Source organism: Podarcis pityusensis, assembly GCF_964106645.2.
Source record: "Podarcis pityusensis genome assembly, chromosome: 3".
In the NCBI taxonomy this organism is placed as follows: Eukaryota; Metazoa; Chordata; class Lepidosauria; order Squamata; family Lacertidae; genus Podarcis; species Podarcis pityusensis.
The window spans coordinates 36,705,290-36,724,094 of record NC_138026.1 but is presented as its reverse complement, the minus strand read 5'-3'; the positions used below and the strand labels follow the sequence as shown (position 1 = coordinate 36,724,094).

The following is an 18,805-nucleotide window of genomic DNA, read 5'->3' as shown; positions in this document are numbered from 1 at the left end:
TGTGTCTAAGTGAATATGAACAGCTGCAATGTGGTTTGACGGTCCACTGCAATAACACTTTCACATGGCTTGAAGTTCGAATAAAAAGGAATGGTCTTTCATGTGGTTTACTGGAGATGTCATAGCAAAAATGAAAGTGGCACAGATGATGTTCTTGTTCAGAACAAAAAACCCACTACAGGTCGAAGCCACATATAACCATATTAATGAATGACATGGATCTAATGGCAGGAAGAGGAGCACGTATGTGTGTATTAACTTGTTAATACAAACATTATTTGCCCCATTTTGCCGTTTTTGTGCTTTCTGAGTTGATTTGTATTTTAACGTAGATGCTCTGAATAGAGTACAATGGGCAACCTTCTCGTTCCCCCTCACAATTTTTGGTCATTCTTAACCAAGCCTGTATTTTGATTTGGGCAAGCATGAAATGTCTGGCAAGACTTGCTTTGCCCTGTGACACAAGCTAAAGAACAAACCAGAAAACATGTGGGAAATTCTTTGACTGGAGATCCTGATGCTTACTTTTTTCATTTCTTTTTTTGTCAAAAGAAGCATGTGCCCTGCAAACTCGGTCAGGCAGGACCATGGTGCTGGGGAGAAATTTTAACTGTTTCCCTCCAGACCACTTTTCCACACAAGTACTTCAGGGGGCATAAGAAAAATGGCACAGTTGGAAAGGATTAACCCTATTCCCCATGCCATGGTCCTTGTCTAATTCATCACCTATCTCAGCACAGTGATATGAAGAAAAAGAGAAGTTCCAGGAGACCCAGTCAGGACTCTCCCATAAACTTTGCTTCTAAAATGTAGGCTAAGGGTGTCTCTAGCCCCCCTCTTCCTCCAATGAACAGTGATTTGGGCAGGGTTTCCCCATATACTCCCATTTTCTGTGTCTTGGCCCACACACAAATGAGGTGGCCCAAGGAGCGAACTCTAGAAAAATCTCTTAGTATTTGTCGTAGCAGGTGTTAATGAGTCCTTAGCTTGCCACTCAGCTCAGGAGAAAGAGCCTAAGAAGAGTAATAGCCATGAATAGAGAATCCACAACACCTAGTGCTATTCCAGAGGATAAAGCGGGTGGTGACCACAGGGGGCAGGAAAGGAAGGGAGTCCTGTAACACAAGTGGAAGCCTGTTCCACTTGCATAATGGCAGCACTGGACTGGACACAAGTCCTAGGAGGCAACACTTCTAAATTACTCAATCTGTAGCAATCTTCAAAAACAGTAATGCTTAAATTCTGCATTTTGTAACTTTGTTTCTATGGTAACATCTGCATGCACCAGAATAAGTGTATTATATCAAAAGCATCAGCTACCTAAATGCTACAGAATAAAGGAAATATAATAACGAAAAAATCTAGTCAATGGTGAAAGAGAATATATGCAGTGCTCTTAGCTAAAATCTGAAAGGCTTTCTCCTTTCTGGCATCTTTTTCCATGTATATGATTTCTGGTGGGTGAGGGTTTCGCAAAGCATGTTTCTTGTAGCAGAGGCCTCAAATGGATCACTTGCAGCTTCACAACATGCCTTGTGGAGTCATTACAGCATCTTTCTTCAAGGCACCTCTTCAAAGCTATCACAAAGCAAATGACTGTTCTCCATCTTGTTCTATAAATGAAGAACTCACTCCTAGTTTTATAGCAAGCACTCTTTCCTAGTGCAAGGCCAGCTAATTTGGTTTGGGGGAAGGGAGGCTGTGCCTGTGATTGACAGGCATAAACTATGTGACCAGATTTAAGATCCCTGTTACCTAATGCAGAGCTAAACTTTGACCTCTCATTTTAGCATCTTTTAAGACATTTTACAACTCTCAGGGTAATGATCAATGCACCTAACAGTCTTTAATCAATAGATAACTCAGAAAATTGAAAAGAGCTATGCAATTATAAGCTTCCTTCACTGACTGTTTTTTTAAATTATTATTATTTAAATCAGAATCATCACCCATCAGCATTATACCAAGGAAACCAAAAGTTCTTAATAATCTGGTAGGGAATTTACATTGAACAATTTTCTTTAACTCTCCTCTTCCACATCCCAAATAATAATGAGGTATGGCTTTGGTTAATGAAACGTTTTACGAAATGTCAGTGCTCATTAATGGAGACACAAATGGGAAAAAGAAATAGCAGGCTGGATCCCACACAAAATGCTATGTAGTACCATCAATTGACAAGTCCTGTACACCAGTGATTGAACATTTGAATGGGTTATTTAAGAACAAGCTATTTATATATTTCTGAGGCAATGTACTGATACTCTTCCTATAATTTTTGCTAGGGCCAGCTATGGAATCTGGAATCGAATGAATGCCATAAATGTAACATAACAGTAGGAATTAAGGAACATATGGATCAACATCCTAATTTAATATAAGCAACTGTTGTAGACCAAGGACAGATTCACTTGCATTAGTATCAAATGCAGGCCTTGAAAGTCCGTATTTGGGTGACTAATGTTAGTATCTGGTTCTCAGTGGTATTTCCAAGAGCTAATTCAAATGTTCAGGCACCTGCATTTTACATTCTTTTCATGCACCCACAGAGAGCACATGGAGGTACCTTGCTTGAAGAAACTCCCATGTCAAATTCTTCTCCTAATGCTCAAAGAAGAGACTAAATAAACCTGTTTCCGTATACTCAGAGCTCAATAGTTCTGAAACACACAAAAATGTAGAGCAGCCTTCCCCAACCTGAAGGCCTTCTTTTGGACTACAACTCCCATCAGACCTAGTCAGCATGGCCAATGGTCCAGGATAATGGCAGTTTAGTCCACCAACTGGAGGGCACCAAGTAGGAGAAGGCAGCTATATAAACAGGTAGGGGTTACCTTTGCTCAGCTGCCCAACATGAATATTTGTCACACTCCGCTTGTTTTCTCATTCTCTATTATTTTAGTTCCTTTTATATTTAATGATATCATTTCATTTACTGTTGAAGAAGTTCTTACTAGCAGAAAGCCTCTTGATCTTTATATGAAACATTAAATGATTTATTATTCTCCTAACCGTAATTTTGTTTGCAAATCACTGAGGTTTAATCACCCACATTTCTTTATTTTGTATTTTATTTTAAGATAAATGTGTCAAAAGTGTGAGGAGGCCAAAAGGTTCTCTAAGAAAATGTACACTCTTTACTCCCACAGTCTTTTAGTTCTACACATTTAGACCAGACCAGATGGGACAGAGAAAATTATTCCAATCATAACCAGAAAATTATTAATTAGAAGAGACTCTTCCTTGACCCTGACATCCGAGCAGGAATTTTTTTTTGGAAAGTGACATTTGTTTAGCTTATATTTAGATTTTGCATTTTGTAAAACCCTGTTTAATTTATTGATGGCTTCTTTTCATCACAGGTTATCTTGTTGTGTTCACCTGCAAATGCTACCTCATCTTTCTTCAAACTTCTCCATATTACACATAATAACCAGACCCGCAGATAGTTGCTAAACAGAATTCTTAGCTTACATGTGCACCATATGGTTATGTGTGTATGATATGCCTCTGAATGTATTAAGAACAGCTGGCACAGAATGTCCCACATGGTTTGAGCATATCTGCACCATAAACTTATATGACTCTTATACCAGTGTTGCTATTATAGTTCCCCCCCAGAGAAGCCTGGAAATTGCACTTCAGAGAGGTCAGTGTCAATTCACTGCTAGAGAGTCCCTGACCCCTTCCATACAACAGTTCACTAGGTTTCCTTGAAAGAACGAATAAGGTTGTGATCTGAGCCCCTTTCAGGGGCTAATTCTGTGAAAAATGAATGTGTATGAAGCAGCAGGCTCCAAACTCATTCTACAAACATTTATTAAAGCCTGCTGTCAAGATGTTCTACCCTCTCCCTGCTACCCCACACATATATATCTTTTTTGCCATGGACTGAATGTATAAAAAGAGCTCCTGACTTGCCCATGGGAATTCAAAATGGAACCCTGTCAACAATTATTTGGAGTGGAGGTACCCAAGTTATAAGTACCCATGCTCGACTTAGATGGGCCTCTCCGTATCAAGCTCCTTCCGTTTCCTGAAACCCAAAAAGGTTTTATTTTAGAAAAGGAGAGATGGAATGGCAGTTACCAGAAAGCTCCTTCAGCAAGGAAGGCCTTGGTGGCAAACATCATGCAAAGTGAAGGGATTTTTTTTTAAGCATGGGGAAAAGAGAGTGTCAGCGTTTAAGCAACATCTCACCAGGAGGAGGTGCCATACTATGCTGCTTGAAAGGTTCAGGGCAGTACCTCACAGAAAATATCAGAAAATAAAGCCAGATTGACCCTAACAGATTTCTGCAGATGCCATTACAATGTTCAACAAAGCAAAATATGGCTTCTCATTCAGCTGTTGCAACACAAGCATCTTAGTTCTTGCTCAGGAACAGCCTGTTGAGGTAAGCAAGCATAAACCAGTTGTTCATAAATCTACTCACCCTCTGGCCTTCTTTCCCAGGTGGCCCCTGAGGACCTTCTATTCCTGGCACACCCTGTAAATACAAATAGTTTAGAACGTTTCTCACTAATATTACTTAGTCGTACTATGGAATTCAAAATGTTAGTGAGAAAGACTTCACTAACATTTAATCAACCACCTCTCCCTGCCCAATATCCATATACTGGTCATATCTACTTATGGGTAGAGCTGCAAAATGTTAAATGTGTGAAAAGGTACGTAGAAAGCTGCATGTGCAATGGAAAGGCCTGCTGGGTCAAAATTGTTGCTGGGTCAAAATTGATACAGCATCACTTATGCGATCTAGAAAGACAATACACTAGGGAATACTGCAAATGTTGTAAAGGATGATGATGGACTTATTTTACTAATAAATGGCAGCCTCAACATCTGACCGCTTCACACACTGTTTTCTAGATAGGTAGGTAGCCGTGTTGGTCTTCTGTAGTCAAAACAAAATTTAAAAAATCCTTCCAGTAGCAGGTATCTGAAGAAGTGTGCATGCACACGAAAGCTCATACCAATAACAAACTTAGTTGGTCTCTAAGGTGCTACTGGAAGGAATTTTTTTACTTTGTTTTCTAGACAGTGACATTATTATACACTCTCCTCTTTCCCAAATGGTGAGAAGTCAAAGGGCAGAGATAACAGATTTTGTTTCCTTTGAATAACTTAGCACTAGATATTTGTAGTGTGTTCAAATATGCAAGCAGTGAATAATGGAGGCAAGCAGAAGCTGTTACAGGAGGCAGTAAAATAGCCAACTTCACATCAGATCCCTAGAGAGAGTTCCTTTGTACTCCTAGGAACTTCCACATAAGCCAGCTCAGAACAATCTTTTCCCAGAATTCAAGTGGCAAAATGACTTTTAGTTGTTTCTCTTGGCATTTTCAGACATTTAGTGTGTGAATACACTGAATGGACATGAGGAGTAGGAACAACAGAAAGCCCCACTCACTATGGCTGTTCAGTTTACTGTCTGAAAAAACCCTATGTCCATGCAAAGCCTAAATTCATAATGTTTACTCAAATGGGAACCGTGTAAGCTTTGTTTTTTATGGCACCCACAGAAGCCTTAATCAGTACCCCCAGCAGGGACCCCAGACTCTGATTCAACTAAAAAATAACAATCTCTAGCCCTTGTAGGAAGTTATGAAGCAAAATGTGCAGGTACTCTTCTAAGCGATTTATCTGAAATAACCTAGCCTGTCTGTTCCCATCTGCCAGTGTTTTTAGCCAATGAGTGAAGTGAGAGTTGAGATTGATAAGTGAGTTTGGACACCAAGCAGCAGGAATCCCTGGGGCCACATCTGAATCAAGAATCATAGTTTGTTTCATTCCAACAAAACATTACCGGTAAGCCCAAGAACAAAACCTTGGCTATAAATCATGGTATCTTGGAGTGGAACAAACCACAAACCCTGGTGCAGACATAACACTAAACCAGGGGTTGCAAGTTCATTCCTTCCGAAGCTAGTGGTGGACATGGGAGCACATTCAAGGTAAGCCATTAACTATGGTTTACTATGACATGCAACTTGAATCTATGTCTTTGGGTCTCCACCTAAAACTCATACAATAGTTTTATAAAATCCCTTTGCAATGGAATGAGAAAGTAATCATGGCTAGCTCGCCCCACTGATTTTCATGGGACTTGATTTAAACTCAGCTATTGTTCTCTGAATTTTAGAATTTATTCCCATGTTCTAGAACAGGAATAAAGAAAATTATGTTCCGTGGTGAAGGTGATAAAAATTGAAAAGAATATGGGAGATACTAAAACTGCTAGATTACATGCCTCAAAGGGAAGGTATTGCTTGATTAAATTAATACTGTGAATCATTTTATATAAAATTTAATCACTTCAAGGAGTTCCCTCTTGCCCCTTTAAAAAAAACAACCATTCTTCCTGCCAGACTCAAAAGACCCAAGAATATTCTTCATACCTTATTAATTAATCACAAGGTATTTCTTTTGTTGCATTTATGTGAAATGTTAATAAGCTGAGGTCATGAAGACTTTTCTGAACCACTGTGGCCAAAATTGCTACTATTAGTTATTACACAGATGCAAACTAAAATTAAATGACATCTTTATAATGTGATAATGTATGTATAACATGTTCAGAGGAATAAAGTACTGGATAAAGTCAGGATGCATTGTAAGTGTTATGTATAATGAAAACAAAATATATTATACCAAATCTAACAAACAGATTTTCTACTTTTCATTGTTCTACTAAGTGCTTCAGAGTGAATATGAAGGGTTGTACCTAAATAAGTTAGAGTAGACCCACTGAAATTCATGGATCAAAATTAAGGCTTCCTCAGTGATTTCTATGGGTCTACTCTGAGTTCAACAAATGTTGACTACAACCTAGTGATCAAGGGTGTGTCAGAGCTTCCTTATTTGCCTGTATATGTAGATCAGGCCACAGTCGGACAATCACAAACTATTGAACCAGCTCAGTCCTTTGACACCTGAGATGTAAATTTTCAGAATCCACCTTATTTTTGTGACTGCATTTTTTGTAAGTTTTTAAAACTGTTTTTTTATGTTGTATTTTAAATTGCTAGGGCCTTAGAATGAAATGTGAATAGTAAATAATAATAATAATAATAATAATAATAATAATAATAGAGATCTGCATTTTCTCATAGGTAATGTGGCTGGGTTGTGGTGATATTGAAAGAAAATGCAAGGAAGGAAGTAGTCCATGCATTTAGGAAAGTAAGAGAACAGGAAGATATTAACAGTTAAACTTTTAAGTATTCTCATTTTTTCTTTGTGCTTGCAGTGGTACTTACATCTATTTTATTCTAAGGGGGGTCATGGTCTTTCAGTTTCAAAGATTGCACTATTAACACACAAGAGCTTACTATGCGAAACATCCTAACTATATCATTTAAAGTCTTGGGAGGGGGGGTTGCATTGCTACATTGCAATGAAGTGCATTAGGAATGGAAAGAAACTGAATAATTTTACATCATTATCCTAATGAAAAATATAATATCATTTTTGTGTCAATTGCAGAGTCTGCAGGGTTGTTGTTTTCCAAAAGATAAATCTCCTCAGGGGCCTATATATATATATATATATATATATATATATATATATATCCCAAGCTTTCCTGCATAACTGCGGAAGGGAGATAAAAATAGCCTAAAATGACAGCAACATATTCTGATTCTCTTGACAGGTTTACCTTGACAAGATACTCCCACTGCATGCAAATAAAATTAAACAAGACTAAAAATCCAAGAGCACAGTACTGCACAACCTGCCCTGGTTGAGTGAAGGAAAACCCTGCTCTTATTCTCCAATATTGGAAGCATGTGACCAAAGTTGCAGACAATCAGCTGCAACTCTGTTCTTTAAATTACAGTGGTACTTTGGGTTACAGAAGCTTCAGGTTACACACGCTTCAGGTTACATACTCCACTAACCCAAAAATAGTACCTTGGGTTAAGAACTTTGCTTCAGGATGAGAACAGAAATCGTGCGGCGGCGGCACAGCAGCAGCAGGAGGCCCCATTAGCTAAAGCGGTGCTTCAGGTTAAGAACAGTTTCAGGTTAAGAACGGACCTCCGGAACGAATTAAGTTCTTAACCCGAGGTACCACTGTATTGGATCAAACAGCAATTATACTGGTATAAATGCTATGTGCAGAAAGATCCTTATACACTTCTATCATGTCCCTGTTTACTCATCTTTTGTTCTAAGTTAAAAGTCCCAAACGTTGCAACCATGTTGATAGGGAATTGTTCCAGCCCCATGATCATTTTGGTTGCAAAATGGTAGTCATTGTTGTCTACAACAGTATAATCTGCAGCTTTAGAGCTTTATACAATGTGTACTGTGTATGTCACTTGTTTGCTGAATTTGTATCTGAAAGTGACCACAGAACGTGTCCAGGCCTGAGTGACCAGCTTCCTCATTCTGTTTGCTTTGCGCTGAACATGTTATCTGATGCTTCATTTGACAAGGCCCCAAGGAGTACGGAGCCAGCATTCCAAGTATCTGTTTAGTAAGCAAATCTTAGGTACTTCTGCTTGTGACTGACTTAACCCTTGGCTTCTGTGTAAACATTTGGTGCCATCTGGATGAGTATTTTATAACTCTGCAAAGGGATAGGCCCACAGGAACGTAGAGACGGACGCTCATTTTCCTGGGGAACTAAAAGCTACGGATCAAATGTCAAGAGGAATAGTTTTCATATACTTTACAAGAGAGATCACTGTACCACCTTCCTTCACCTGTCACTCTTGTGACATGACATGCACAGGCTTAAGCTCTTGATGCCAGAAAGGAGAGGGGAGCTTAGCCAACTGTGTCATTTCGGATAAAAGTCTCTGACTTCCTTCGCCTTATTCAGCACCTTGACAAAAGTATGAAGATAATGCTGTCATCTCTGGTGTTCAGTCACTGGATGGGCCTAGTGATACATATTAAGTATCTTAGATGTGAAAATGATTACTTATGTGGGTCCTCAGTAAATTAGGCTGCCATTCCATTTGATTTAATGGGGCTTACACCCAAGTAGACATGCCTAGAACTGTGATGTTAAATCCTCTTTAATGTTGGGCAAATAATCTAGCTCATATGATGAGGTTAAAAATTCAAGTTTTAAATTAATGCTTTTAAAACATACTATAATGTATAAATAATGTATTATAAAAGGTAATTATTATTCAGCATCTCTGGTAGCCCAATTCAAAATACATTTTATTGGAAATGAATTCAACTTATTTTTTTCCCCTTGACACCCCCAAATAATTAAGAGGTCTAAATCCACATTTTTGTTAAATATATAATAGGCTTGATCCAGAAATCCCAGGTGATTTATATGCCAGTTATGCAAAAACGTTGGTAATATAGTGATGCTGACAGAATGTGTAGAAACACATGTGTGACTGGGGTGTTAAACTAAATCCTGTATAGGTAACATGCTGCTTCTTTAGCATTAAAAAGGAAGAGTACTAGGCTAACGCCATATGAAAGTTTCCTGGCTGTGATTATAAGTGAAGATTGAACTAAGCTCATTCAAACTGGCAACTGCAAGTGCAGGGACAGGGGACAAATTTGATTACATTCACATTTAAAGCTTAATTTATCAAACTTGAACATTCTGAAACAAAAGGTGGAGCACAGCCATCCTTCAAAAATCCCACTTATCAGAATTTCTGCAATGCAGTTCTCCAACCAATGTTCATAAAAAAGGATGTTGGGATAAAATGTGTATAAAATGAATATATTTGTGAAAATTGCATACAAAAATGCATTTACGAGGATAAATTGCTTGCCAAAAACATGTGCGTTTGTCAAAACCGCAGACAATAATGTGTTAAAATACAGAAACTGCAGAAACCTGGAGAACTGAATGTAAAAATAGAAAAATGAGAAACTGAAGAACTGAAATTGACAGATCCTTCCATCCCTAATGTGACATTGAATAATTTCCCCCCCTGCTGGACGTTCTAAATGTAGTTGTAATAATCACCCCCACGCTAGTATATGGATGACACACAGCTCTCTCTCTTCATTTCCAACATGCTACCCTACAGAGGCAGTTGGAGTTCTAAAAAGATCTTTTGGGGCAGTTCTGAATTGGATATGGGTGTGGATGAACAAACTGCAGCTTAATTAGAGATGCCATGAGAAATCCAATAGGTTGCACCAGAAATGAGCATCCCTAATTGAGTCCTTGCAAGTAAGTTCAAACTGAGCAGGGAATGCTTGAATGCCCATCTTTGACACCTCTGCTGCCCCCTTCCCTTACACCCTGAGGGCCCAGTGACTCACATGTGGTAGTGGGGGAGGGGGGTCCAAGATGCTCCAGATTCCTGGCAAAGTGCCTATTCCCCATGGGACTAAGATTACAAATCCCAGCTGCCGTAGGAAGAAAATATGGTGCTATTTGCATCAGTTTCCACTAGGGAGAAAGTGCTACAGCTTATCAACCCTTCTTTTCCTATACATGTCCCCGATAGCCTTACAAATACATTGAATGAAAAGAAAGACAACTGCCTCCATAGGTACATCAAGTCAGCAACCTTTTCCTTTGTACAGTTCCCCAGGAAGGGACTGCATATTACGACTTACATCCACTTTGTGGGAGCGTATTAAAAGACATTTCCCCCCTGTGTGGCTGCAGAGGAGGTATTAGCTGCTTTGAACACCTATAAAATGTTGTTGGAAGGAAGAGGAAGTTTGCAGGTCACCTTGTAATTGGTTAATAGATTATATGGCTTAATCCACAGATCTATGTTCCATAAATGAGTCTCGGGTGAGCAAAAAGGGTAGGTTCACTCCAAAACACAGAGAAAACCAGAAATTCCTCCCTGCTCCCTACAATCCTTCAGCTGTCCCACTGAAGCCATTGCCAGATATGCAAGGTGAAGAACAAAATGGCAGAAATTGTTAAAAAATGCTTGCATGGCTTTGTTTCACACATTCAGAAGACAAGCAAAGTATGCTCTTAAATGGGTGGGAAAACACGGTGTGCACAACTAAATATATCTGCTTTTCCTTACACTATTTCAGATTGAAAATGCTATAATTGCAATAGTATGTTACAAATCACTGGATGCATATTTTATTTCAGAAAAAGAAGTGAGCAGCTCATTTAACTATCTTATTAACAATCTACTGACAAGCGCAGCATTAGGCAACCCAAAAAATAAACATTGACATGCATGAGAACAATCTCTTCTTGCCTCTTGTCTAGCGTACTTACACTAAGGGCAGCTGGTCCTGGAGGTCCCATATCTCCCTATAAAATTAGGCAAAAACCAAAAGTCAGTGATCTTTTCACTCTAAAAAAACTTAATTACACTTTTAAAAAATATTTTATTGATCTTTAAAAAACAGGAACACTTGAAAGATGAGTACAGGATTCCATCTTTGAAAGGAATCCTTCAGCTGCTCCTTCAACTTACATAGTTCTCCCCCACTTATTTTAGGTAGGTTAGGATAAAAGATGATTGCTGACCAAGGTCACCCAAGTGAACATCATAGCTGGGTGAGGTTTTGAACTAGATCTGCTTCGTATTAGTTCCAACACTCCATAATCATTACATGACACCAGCTATTTTGTTTTGCTTATCAGACAGTGTCTGGTCAGAGGTCTCTCTCTCTATATATAATGGAAGAATATGTACCAAAATGACCACTCACCAGTCACATCAGCGGGCAGCTTTTGCGACCCGGCACAGGCTCCCCAGCCTCCAGAGCCATGCCATAGTTGCATGGCCATTGCTCCGTCTCCTGGGCTAGCCACCGAGGCTGCAGGGCTCCCGCCTGGCCCTGGTTTAAATCAGTCAATGCCACGGCGGCAGCCTGGGGGACGGAGCAAAGGCCAGGTAAGGTATGCGCCTGCCGATGCCATTCAGTCAGTTCAGAGCATCAGTGGAGCAGCGTGAAGAGCTGAGGACCACAGAGAGGTTCATCGGAGGATCAGGAGGACGGGGAAGAATATGTACCAAAATGTGTTGCTACCGCGGCAAAAAAGGGAATGCGTGAACAAAAGCAGAATGCCCCGGAGACATCACACACTGTACATTTAAAGCACTCTGGTGCATTTTAACAGGCATGACTTCCCTCTGGAGAGGGAGGTATACATCCCCCAAAGAACAAAAAGCAGGGGGAGATCCATGTAATATGTGTGTGTAGAGGGGAAGGGATCACCTTGTTGGCGTCCATCGCTCTTATGGAGGGAGGGAAGATAAATGGATGGCATAAGCTTTTGTGGACCAGAGCCCATTTTGTCAGATGACCAAAGCATTCATTGATATATAGAGAGAAGAAAGGAGGGGGGGTGTTTTACAAACTGAGAGCAAAGGACCAAACAACTGAGAGTGGTGCAGATGTGTCACATTACTATGCAGAACACAAACGGATACAAGATCCAATCAGCAGAACACAAATGAATACTAGATCCGATCAGGTGTGACCCATTCCCAACTCCTGGGTGGTGGAGGTGAACGGGCTCAGCAATATGAATAGGGCAGATCAATACCTAAAGAGGGATAATTACAAAATAATTAAACTATTTATAAAATGCTGTAATGTAAAGGTGAAGCAGACACGCCTGGCTTAGCACACATAATACTTGTCATTGCAATGCATTTGCTTGCTTGCAGGGAAGATGAGTAGAAGCAAGGAGAGAAATGGAGGGGCTGCATTTTCCCAAAGAAATACAAATTGCAGTTTGTGCTCTCCTACAATGTGTGTATTACCAGGGATCCTGCACAGCAAATGAGCAACCATTACAGGTTTATTTGTTTTTCAATAATCTCTCAGTGATACAGAAATAATTGCATCAAAAACCAGAACAGTGTAATTATATGCATATTAAATTTATGAACAGTGATTGTTCTAAAGTGATTTTTGACCATTTTCCTCATTAAACAAGCCTTGTCTGGATATTCTGGCAAATCATCAGGATTTAGTCATTTGCGTATCCACACATGAATGAATACCTTTTCTCCCTTTATACCAGCCATTCCAGGATCACCGGGATCACCTTTCAAACCCTACAGATTAAGCAAAAAACAATATAATAAAGAAATGTACCATTACTTCAGCAATACATTAATGCATGTGCCAACAAAATAAAGCCTTGAGGCTTCTTTAAAATTGCAACCAGAGCAGTGAAGCATCAAAGAAGAACCAAAGAGCTGTAGCAGGTTGTATGAATTACTTGACATAAATTATGAAATGCATATGGGAATTTTGCAACACTGAAAGACTAACTCATCCCCTTTCACTTTTGTAACTTTTTTCTTTCTTTCAACACACTAGCTTATGGAACCAAAGGGGAACCAATGCACTCCCCACTAAATTTTCAGTTATTTAGAGAAGAGAAGACATTTCATGAAGTATCCAGAATGTGGGAGAGATTCAAAAGCATGCCTGTTTAACAGGAATAGTGTTCTCATCATACTAAAAGACATCTTGAACCAAAGAATAGACTTCTCACATTTGAGGATCAGATATAGAAACAAGGGTTATAAATGCAATGTGAAATGTGATAAGATGTAGTAGTACTATTACTAAAATTTGTGTTTCCCCTTTCTACATAAATATGTTCAAAGCAGCTCACAAAAGAACATCAAAAATGCAAATCAATACATCCTTACAATAACAATACAATTTCATTTTGAAACATGACAATCCAACAAATAATTCACTCTGATAACATAAGCATTATAACATTTAAAGACGCCATAAAACACAGTTATCTTTAAATTAATCAATTAATGACATTTCTATTCAATTAATGTCAACAATATTATTGTTAGCAGTAGTAGCATTAGTGGTAAAATAATTTATATTATGTAATATACTATAGGAAGGTCACAGGAATTTATTTCTGGCTAGTCTGGCGGATTACAGTTTTTAGAAGAATAAAAACATAAATACAATGAGTATTTATGTTATAATATTATGTTACAATATGTTATGTTACAATACAATATATCATCACTGTGGTATCAGCTTAGGTGGCTGCGATTGACACAGAAAAAAAAAGTTATACATGTTATTCTATAGGAGAATCATGATCAATGGCCCCAAGTCCTCCTTCCTCCTCCTTCAAGGTTTCCTAATACTATAGCTTGTTTTTCGGTAAGAGGAAAGCAAGTAGCACTAAAATGATAAGCAACATCTGTGCTCTGGGGGGAACAGAAACATTAAATCAGTAACTATTCAAAACACTCGTATTTGTGCAACTTCACTTCCTGCAAAAATTACATTAATTCACCATCTGGAAGAAAGATCATTTAGAGCTATATGAGCATTTAAGTATCCACTTTGGATTAAATGGTGGATGTTGTCAATAATTCTGATTTAGCTTTGATGTGGCCTTTATTATGCGTGCCAGCAACAGAAGAGTTAAATCTGAAGTAGTCTTTGATTTATCAAAAAGAGACAGGCCAAGCAAAAGAAAAAGAAAGTGAGAGGAAGGCTTCTCTATGGCTTATTAATGCCTGTGCATGAAATGGTATAAATGCAAATCATGATGATCTGATTTCTGAATGTTTAAGGTTTCTGAATTGCTATGGCCTGAAAGTGGAATTGGTTTACGTGGTAACTTTAGAACACGAATGGAATAATATCTTTCACCAAAGAAATCACTTCTGTGACTGTATTTACAGGAGAGATGGAACTGAGAAAAAGACACACAAGGAAACATATGCTATTGCCTAATAATTCCACAAGCTCAATAAATCCACAAACCTCACTCACTCCTAACTGGTATGTACATAGCATGATGCTATTTAGAACTTTGTTGCTTAATTTGCAAAATGAGTGAGGTTGAATCAGGCCAACATTTATCTGCCCTTATTTGAAAACAGCTATCTTCTCCCAGTAGTCTTTCCCCGGATGGGAAAATGGGAAGATAGGAACTGATAGATACAGTCTGGCTACATAGAAGAGGCCTCATGAACTTGACTCCTAGGAAGGTTACCATCAGCAATAGTTGTTCGCAATAAAGCAGAAGAACCTGTATCAGGGTAGATGGGATATTTTACGTGCCCTACTATGACGGATCATTCTGAGCCCTCTTGGAACGTTCCACCACTGCTGAGTCAGAATTGACAGCTCATCATTCTCCACCACAACCAGGCTGAGGTGGTTAGGTCCTCTCGGTGCCAAGAGCGAGAACTGTACAGGTGTAGAAACTTTAGTCATTTGCAGTTTGACTGATGCTGCACTTACATCTGAGGTTCTGGAGGTGATAGTGAGGAACATACCCTATCGTGAAATCTGTGCTTGGTGCGACACAGCAGAACACTATGCTGTTGACTGTGGGTTCCACTCATGCACATAGCAGGCATGATACCAAGGTCACAGCAACAATAGTTGTTGTTGTTGTTTAGTCGTTTAGTCGTGTCCGACTCTTCGTGACCCCATGGACCAGAGCACACCAGGCACTCCTGTCTTCCACTGCCTCCCGCAGTTTGGTCAGACTCATGCTGGTAGCTTCGAGAACACTGTCCAACCATCTCGTCCTCTGTCGTCCCCTTCTCCTTGTGCCCTTCATCTTTCCCAGCATCAGGGTCTTTTCCAGGGAGTCTTCTCTTCTCATGAGGTGGCCAAAGTATTGGAGCCTCAGCTTCACAATCTGTCCTTCCAATGAGCACTCAGGGCTGATTTCCTTAAGAATGGATGCGTTTGATCTTCTTGCAGTCCATGGGACTCTCAAGAGTCTCCTCCAGCACCATAATTCAAAAGCATAAATTCTTTGGCGATCAGCCTTCTTGATGGTCCAGCTCTCACTTCCATACATCACTACTGGGAAAACCATGCCTTTAACTATACGGACCTTTGTTGGCAAGGTGATGTCTCTGCTTTTGAAGACGCTGTCTAGGTTTGCCATCGCCTTTCTCCCAAGGAGCAGGCGTCTTTTAATTTCGTGACTGCTGTCACCATCTGCAGTGATCATGGAGCCCAAGAAAGTAAAATCTCTCACTGCCTCCATTTCTTCCCCTTCTATTTGCCAGGAGGTGATGGGTCCAGTGGCCATGATCTTCGTTTTTTTGATGTTGAGCTTCAGACCATATTTTGTGCTCTCCTCTTTCACCCTCATTAAAAGGTTCGTTAATTCCTCCTCACTTTCTGCCATCAAGGTTGTGTCATCTGCATATCTGAGGTTGTTGATATTTCTTCCGGCAATCTTAATTCCAGCTTCGGATTCATCCAGCCCAGCCTTTCGCATGATGAATTCTGCATATAGGTTAAATAAGCAGGGAGACAATATACAGCCTTGCCGTACTCCTTTCCCAATTTTGAACCAATCAGTTGTTCCATATCCAGTTCTAACTGTGGCTTCTTGTCCCACATAGAGATTTCTCAGGAGACAGATGAGGTGATCAGGCACTCCCATTTCTTTAAGAACTTGCCATAGTTTGCTGTGGTCAACACAGTCAAAGGCTTCTGCATAGTCAATGAAGCAGAAGTAGATGTCTTTCTGGAACTCTCTAGCTTTCTCCTTATTCCAGCGCATGTTTGCAATTTGGTCTCTGGTTCCTCTGCCTCTTCTAAATCCAGCTTGCACTTCTGGGAGTTCTCGGTCTACATTCTGCTTGAGCCTTCCTTGTAGAATTTTAAGCATAACCTTGCTAGCGTGTGAAATGAGTGCAATTGTGCGGTAGTTGGAGCATTCTTTGGCACTGCCTTTCTTTGGGATTGGGATGTAGACTGATCTTCTCCAATCCTCTGGCCACTGCTGAGTTTTCCAAACTTGCTGGCATATTGAGTGTAGTACCTTAACAGCATCATCTTTTAAAATTTTAAATAGTTCACCTGGGATACCATCACTTCCACTGGCCTTGTTATTTGGGGTGCTTTCTAAGGCCCATTTGACTTCACTCTCCAGGATGTCTGGCTCAAGGTCAGCAACCACACTACCTGGGGTGTACGAGACATCCATATCTTTCTGGTATAATTCCTCTGTATATTCTTGTCACCTCTTCTTGATGTCTTCTGCTTCTGTTAGGTCCTTTCCACTTTTGTCCTTTATTATGGTAATCTTTGTACGAAATGTTCCTTTCATATTTCTGATTTTCTTGAACAGATCTCTGGTTCTTCCCATTCTGTTGTTTTCCTCTATTTCTTTGCATTGCTCGTTTAAGAAGGCCTTCTTGTCTCTCCTTGCTATTCTTTGGAAATCTGCATTCAATTTCCTGTATCTTTCACTATCTCCCTCGCATTTTGCTTGCCTTCTCTTCCCCGCTATTTGTAAGGCCTCGTTGGACAGCCACTTTGCTTTCTTGCATTTCTTTTCCATTGGGATGGTTTTAGTTGCTGCCTCCTGTATAATGTTACGAGCCTCCATCCATAGTTCTTCAGGCACTCTGTCCACCAAATCTAAATCCTTAAACCTGTTGCTCACTTCCACTGTGTATTCATAAGGGATTTGGTTTAGATTGTATCTTACCGGCCCAGTGGTTTTTCCTACTTTCTTCAGTTTAAGATTGAATTTTGCTATAAGAAGCTGATGATCTGAGCCACAGTCAGCTCCAGGTCTTGTTTTTGCTGACTGTATAGAGCTTCTCCATCTTTGGCTGCAGAGAATATAATCAATCTGATTTCGATGTTGCCCATCTGGTGATGTCCATGTGTAGAGTCATCTCTTGTGTTGTTGGAAAAGCGTGTTTGTGATGACCAGCTTGTTCTCTTGACAGAACTCTATTAGCCTTTGCCCTGCTTCGTTTTGATCTCCAAGGCCAAACTTACCAGTTGTTGCTTTTATCTCTTGATTCCCTACTTTAGCATTCCAATCCCCTATAATGAGAAGAACATCCTTCTTTGGTGTCACTTCTATAAGGTCTTGTAAGTCTTCATAGAATTGGTCAATTTCAGTTTCTTCAGCACCAGTAGTTGGTGCATAAACTTGGATTACTGTGATGTTAAAAGGTCTGCCTTGGATTCGTATCGAGATCATTCTATCATTTTTGAGATTGCATCCCAGTACAGCTTTCACCACTCTTTTGTTGACTATGAGGGCCACTCCATTTCTTTTACGGGTTTCTTGCCCACAGTAGTAGATATGATAGTCATCCGAACTGAATTCACCCATTCCCGTCCATTTTAGTTCACTGATGCCCAGGATGTCAATATTTATTCTTGCCATCTCATTTTTGACCACATCCAACTTACCCAGGTTCATGGTTCTTACATTCCAGGTTCCTATGCAATATTTTTCTTTACAGCATTGGACTTTCCTTTCGCTTCCAGGCATATCTGCAACTGAGTGTCATTTCGGCTTTGGCCCAGCCACTTCATCAGCTCTGGATCTACTTGTACTTGTCCTCCGCTCTTCCCCAGTAGCATGTTGGACGCCTTCCGGCCTGAGGGGCTCATCTTCCAGCGTCATAACTTTTATATGCCTGTTGTCTTTGTCCATGGAGTTTTCTTGGCAGGGATACTGGAGTGGCTTGCCGGTTCCTCCTCCAGGTGGATCACGTTTGGTCAAAACTCTCCACTATGACCTGTTCATCTTCGGTGCCCTGCTCGGCATAGTTCATAGCTTCTCTGAGTTATTCAAGCCCCTTCGCCACAGCAAGGCAGTGATCCATGAAGGGGAGCAACAATAGTAGCTTTAGTAGAATTAGTATACCAGCATTAGGAGCTGACAAGTGCTGTGGCTGAAAGGGCGAGGTGGAACCATTGCCTCTTAGTGATCTATGACTGTTCCCTTGCTGGCAGCGGCCTTTTAAGTTCATGTTAGGGTGCCAACTGAACATTCTCATTGCTGAAAATAGCATGTATCTGAGTCATTCAAGAACTTTAGCACTCTGGCTTCCGTCTAAGATCTAGAACCGTCTCTCATTTGGGCCTGCAC

At 40.0% G+C, this 18,805-nt stretch overlaps 1 protein-coding gene across 7 annotated transcripts in view; it reads right to left on the bottom strand.

Annotated features, from left to right (window-relative positions):
• COL19A1 (collagen type XIX alpha 1 chain) overlaps positions 1 to 18,805 on the bottom strand; it is a 189,535-nt gene that overhangs the window by 79,189 nt on the left and 91,541 nt on the right. For all 7 annotated transcript variants that reach the window (XM_080997970.1, XM_080997972.1, XM_080997971.1 and 4 more), the window contains exons 14-16: positions 12,936 to 12,989; positions 11,192 to 11,227; positions 4,436 to 4,489 (exon numbers count right to left, since the gene is read on the bottom strand). In XM_080997970.1, the coding sequence (XP_080854096.1) occupies positions 4,436 to 4,489; positions 11,192 to 11,227; positions 12,936 to 12,989 (144 nt within the window). The remainder of the gene's footprint in view (positions 1 to 4,435; positions 4,490 to 11,191; positions 11,228 to 12,935; positions 12,990 to 18,805) is intronic.